The sequence below is a fragment of the Carassius auratus genome, chromosome 12 (genome assembly GCF_003368295.1).
Source record: "Carassius auratus strain Wakin chromosome 12, ASM336829v1, whole genome shotgun sequence".
Taxonomy (NCBI): domain Eukaryota; kingdom Metazoa; phylum Chordata; class Actinopteri; order Cypriniformes; family Cyprinidae; genus Carassius; species Carassius auratus.
The window spans coordinates 19,320,400-19,325,742 of record NC_039254.1 but is presented as its reverse complement, the minus strand read 5'-3'; the positions used below and the strand labels follow the sequence as shown (position 1 = coordinate 19,325,742).

Below are 5,343 nucleotides of genomic sequence, written 5' to 3'. Positions count from 1 at the left end.
GTCTCATACTGTAACCTGCATCTGTGTCCAGTTGTGTTCCTGACAGGCCAAAGAATAAGCTAACAGAAGTTTAATCAAATAAATTACATTTTGAGTAGACCAAAAAAAATTCAAAAGTGCATGTAAAAGACCAAATACGTATTAAACCTTCAACCAGGCATTTGATTGTGCTTTTTTTGGGCTGGTGGGTGGATTTCTTTTCTGAGCAACACATTTTTCTGTATATTTCCATTGGGTAGGATGTGGCTACAGGAAACAAAACACTGTTGCTCTCATTGAGTAAGAACTGGGCCTAATGCCAATGACAAGTCTTACCGATTCATTAAATTTGCAAGTTATAGAAAGAGACACATCATTTACAGAATCTGTGTATGTTCATTGGTCCAATCAGAGAACATTTCTGCATGCAACAACTACTCACAAAATCAGCACAAGCTATTATCTTCAGCAAAGTGGTAACCACAAAAACGTTACTGAAGTTTAAATAAAATTTGTGTATTTTAGAGAACTGAAACATAGGCGATCTGATAGATCTCAGGTACACAAAAATAAAACATTACATATTAAAGCTGAGGCCTGAGCAGCATGCAATGCATCCGCAAAATGAAATGTTCAAAGCGGCCAGTTGAGATGTTTTCTATTCTTGAGGTCTGCACAACTTTTTGGTTCTCTAGAAATTGACATGCAAGTAAATAACACCAATAGGACACCAAATTCCAGGTTAAGGCTATTTTGACTTAGTATGTCATTACTTTGACTTTTAATTTCATGATTATGGTTGTCATAGTATGACTTCTTATGTGATAATTTAGCATTTTTATGTGGCAGAAAGAGGCTTCTATATAAATGTCATTACTCAGTTGCAGTTTAAAGTTGTTTTAAAGATCTGGAAGAGGATGTTAAGATAATCATCCAACACAGCACACGTGGTAGGGTGACCATATGAGCCATTTTCCCAGGACGCCTACTTTGGTGCCTTATAATGATCAGTGCACAGCGACACTTCAAGTTGAATGAACGAACAAACACCTAACATGTACGTGTATTTGCATTGCTCTGATCGTTCTCTGTAGATCTCACCTTCTCACACACCACGATTGGTTGATTATGTACCATACCTGCATGTTATTGGTCAAACTACTTTGGATGTTTTAGGCAATATAGAAATCCTGGCGAGGATGGCTCATATGGTCACCCTACACGTGGAGCACATTTAGATAATCAACTTTGCCCACACTTGTTTTAAACACTGTCACACAGTATTTCAAGTTTTCCTACACATGACCTGGATTTTCAAATGTATTAAAATGTATTCATTTAAATTAATTTGGGGCAAATAAAAGAGAGTAAAATGTCAATCTCATTTTTGATGATGACAGGGCCTGGATGGATGTCTTCATCGTTGTAGTGACAGGCAGTCATTTGCCACACATCCAGAATATAAACACCAACATCCTGAAAAGCCCACTGCAGAATTCTGTCCAACTGAAGAGAATACCAGTCACTGCCAAAAATATTCTATTAGAAAGACAGAAATCCAACATCAACCCTAAACTTGGCATCACAGTGTGACCTCTTTGTATGTAGACACTTGATACTGTGTAAGCTTACCTTTCTGCCAGTGTTGACAGTCTTGATTATAACCGTAGTTTCAGGTGCCCGCTGTAACAGTGCTAGAACAGCTTTGCGGATCCTTAACACTCTTTGGGTGAAGAAATCCAGAGGGTAAGTGGTGAAATGAGGCCCCAGATTGAATACAATGACCATGTGGGGTCCTCCAGCCAGGTCATCGATCTCATTACTGATGTAGTGCAGATCGGCAAATGCTGTTTTTCGAGTGCGCAGAGGAACACCGTGAGCTCTCCAGTGTAAGTCAATGTTGTTCTCCACATCCACTGCTAGGAGTGGTCCTGACTGATGTTGGACATGCAGATTCATCTGCTTCAGCACTGAAAAGTGACACCAATAAATGCTGTATGACTCCACAGTTCCTGTATGCATAGTATGCAGATCTGCAAACTTGTTTTGTTATCAAACACACACATGCAGTTAGCAGATTTTTATTTGACCTCCAGACATGCTTTAAAGGCACAGTGACTGGTACGATTTTTATTATAGAATTCTGTAAATGCTGCAAAGAAAATTCCTTTCCACCATGATAAGAATAGCAATGTATAGTGAAAGAATTACAACGGAGCTCCTAACTATTGCGTTCCCTAGATTTATAAATTGTGCACACGATTTACTAATTCATTCCCTTGATTTGCTAAATCGTGCTCACTGTTTAGCAAATCGAGGGAACGCAATAATAATCATGTGCACATTTTAGTACATTGAGGGAACGTATTAGTAAATTATTATTATTTTTTCTTGCATGTCATGTGCGGGGTTCCATACATTACTTTTACAAATAATTGCAAAATTAAATCTATCAGTAGTAACCCTATATAAAGTAATTATTTCATGAAAAATACATGTTTCTATGTCTATACTGTTGTAGGTGATGAATACACAACTTTATAATATTTCTTCATTTATTGTTATTGTAAATTACTGTCCCTGGATCAGTGGGGTACTCTTCTAATAAAGTAGCAGTGGTAGCGGACAGATTTTAAGTATCAGTTCTGCTTACAAAGATACGATCTAATCATGTTTACACTAAATAAGCTGCTCCCAAACAGGTTTAAGTTTACAGCCCAGGAGCATTGAAGGAATTAACCAATCCAAGATCAAATCATCAACAATTAAATCCAGCTAACAGAGTTAGCGACGTACGTCTCCTCCTGAATTTGTGAGAGCTGGAAGCCCAATAAGTAGCCTTCTATCTCACCTGGTACTTCATTTACAAAGAACTCAAACCACTGTCTCAGAGTCGAGTCTCCCATCATGTAGATGTCTTTGTCTTTCAGGCACTCTGTTATCTTTTGGGTTGTAAAATGACGGGTTCTACAGACAAAAGAAGTCCACACATCATTCAGGTAAAAGCCGGCCGGAACTGGAGTGTGTAAACCAGGATGACATTTCTCTGTTACATCTGGAAAATAAACAAAATGTAAGGTCTGTAAAAAGATGAGTTTTGACTATGTAATTAGCTTCTCTTTTTATGTGCGACACATTTCCCAGCATCTCTATTCCTCTGGGTTAAACTCTTGACCAACATACCAATATTTGTATTTCCACGGGAAGAAAAAATTTTGATGATGCTCTTATCGCCACTGATATCTTTGTTAGTTTGCTTCCTGCCAAAGAGAACATGTTTGTCTGTCATGCTGCCTTCCAGCAATGCATTAAATAAATCAAGTATAAATTAAATCAAGAAGCCATTGATCTCACATAAGCAGCTTGTCTTTATAAGTCAAACTGTCTGTATAACCACCCATAGAGTGGTACACAAGGGCACTGCATGGCAGTGATTTGGGTCTCTGGCAGCGCCATGTTTCTCCAGAACGGGGATCGTTGTATTCACAGCAACAGTCTCCAGTTCTTATGCTCTCTAGTCCATTCTTGTCCCACTTCACATTACACTTTACCGTTTCACTCAGTCTGGTCTTATCTGGTCCTGGTCCCTCATAATATCCATAAAAGTACACTCTGTCAGAGTCAGTTACTCTGTGACGCTTCAGGACCTCCACAGCTTCACTGGAGTGAATCAGACGCACGGCCACCTGAGCTTCACCGACCCACGGCAGGAGGAAACGCACACGGTAGGAGCCATTGCACAGGTCCAGCACCTCCCCAAACACACTGGCCTATGACAGAGGAACATTCTCAGGTGCAGAGCTTAAACACAACAGCTAAGCCGTTCTAGTAAAATAATAATGTGTACAACTACTGACCTTAGATTTAGACCAGAACAGCTTGGCCTGAAAAAAGTCACCTCCATAACGCTTGAATTTATTGTCAGAGTCCTTCGCCTGTACTGTTACAAAAAGCTCCTCACCAATTTGGTAGCTCTCTTTCAGGTTCTCTATGATGAAAGTGGTGTGGGCTGGACTAGTACTCATGGACACACTTGTGATTGATCTGTCAGGTTCTTCCCAGTAAACAGCCTGCTGTAACCTAGAGTAGGCATCTAAACTGATTCCTAATTCAGAGTAGAAAGAGCTTATTTGTGTCTGAAAGTTGATTCCTGCAGGAGACCTGGCATTAGAAGAGTTGTGGCAACTGTGTTCTACTGAGTACAGAGACAAAAAGCTGGGTAGAGGGCGTTTCTCTCTTTCTTCTCCCATAAAAGACAAAACCTACAAATACACATTAGATGGTTATTATCATGCTTGTTTGGAGATAATTGAATTAACATTGTTTTCTAACCATTCAAAGAACTGCATGCATGCATAAAAAAAAAGAAAAAAAAAAAAATTAAATGTTATCTAGAAAGGGCATGCAAGCCAGGACTATATGCATGGGCCTGACCATTGCAGTCGAGTTTCATTCAGCAGATGGTAAAAGTTGCACACTTGCATGCATGTTTTAAGAGAGCCAAAACAGTAGTACTAGCAAACTGTAAAATATCTCAAACCAAAAAACATTCTGGCCTTGTGTACCAGGAAATTACTTCAGATCGTCACACAGAAATGTATTTTCTTTAACTCACCAGAAAAAACAAGACTACCAGTAGACACAGCCCAGTAAAAAGCTTCCATAAACATGATCTTTCCTTGTGAACTGTAAAATCAATATTACAGAATAAAGTTTACAAATGTACAAATAATTATATATAAGCCATTTACCCAAAAGACTAAAGGAAAATATAGTCAAATTTGTCTTGCTAACATTCATGAGCTACCATTTAATAAGTTAGTTAAAGTTGGTAAAATGGGAATGCATACTAACTTCATAGAGAAAAAAAAACGACAGCTGAATACAGTAAAATTAATAACGTCATCAGAATCGGCACACTCGTTTGCAAATCGGGTGTTAAAGTGTTAGTTCACCCAAAAATGAAAATTCTGTCATTAATTACTCACCTTCATGTGATTTCAAACCCATAAGACTCTTTGTCATCTTCGGAACACAGATTAAGATATTTTTGATGAAATCCGAGAGCTCTCTGACCCTCTGTAGACAGCAACTCAACTGTAATGTTCCCAGGTCCAGAAAAGTAGCAAGGACATCGGTAAAATAATCTGTAAAATGTGACATCATTGGCTCAACTGTAACTTTACGAAGCTACAAGAATATTTTTGTGCGCAGAGAAAATAATTTATTCAACAATTCTTCTCTCCCTTTCTTCCGTCATTTTGGAGAGTTTCCACTGAACTTAAACAACGTAATCAGCATTGATTATGTTCAGCGATAACACATGACTTTATTAAAAACATCAGACTAAACATTGGAATGACA

General features: G+C 38.4%; 1 protein-coding gene across 1 annotated transcript; it reads right to left on the bottom strand.

The window, feature by feature from the left end:
- Positions 1–203: 203 nt before the first annotated feature.
- Positions 204–5,120, bottom strand: LOC113112077 (NXPE family member 3-like). The gene is made up of 8 exons (XM_026277464.1): positions 4,968–5,120; positions 4,595–4,665; positions 3,837–4,241; positions 3,334–3,749; positions 3,163–3,239; positions 2,831–3,034; positions 1,612–1,949; positions 204–1,518 (listed from the first exon to the last, which is right to left on the bottom strand). Exons 1-8 carry the CDS (start codon positions 5,002–5,004, stop codon positions 1,318–1,320), a joined length of 1,749 nt encoding a protein of 582 aa, XP_026133249.1. The 5' UTR covers positions 5,005–5,120; the 3' UTR covers positions 204–1,317.
- Between the last annotated feature and the right edge of the window lie 223 nt (positions 5,121–5,343).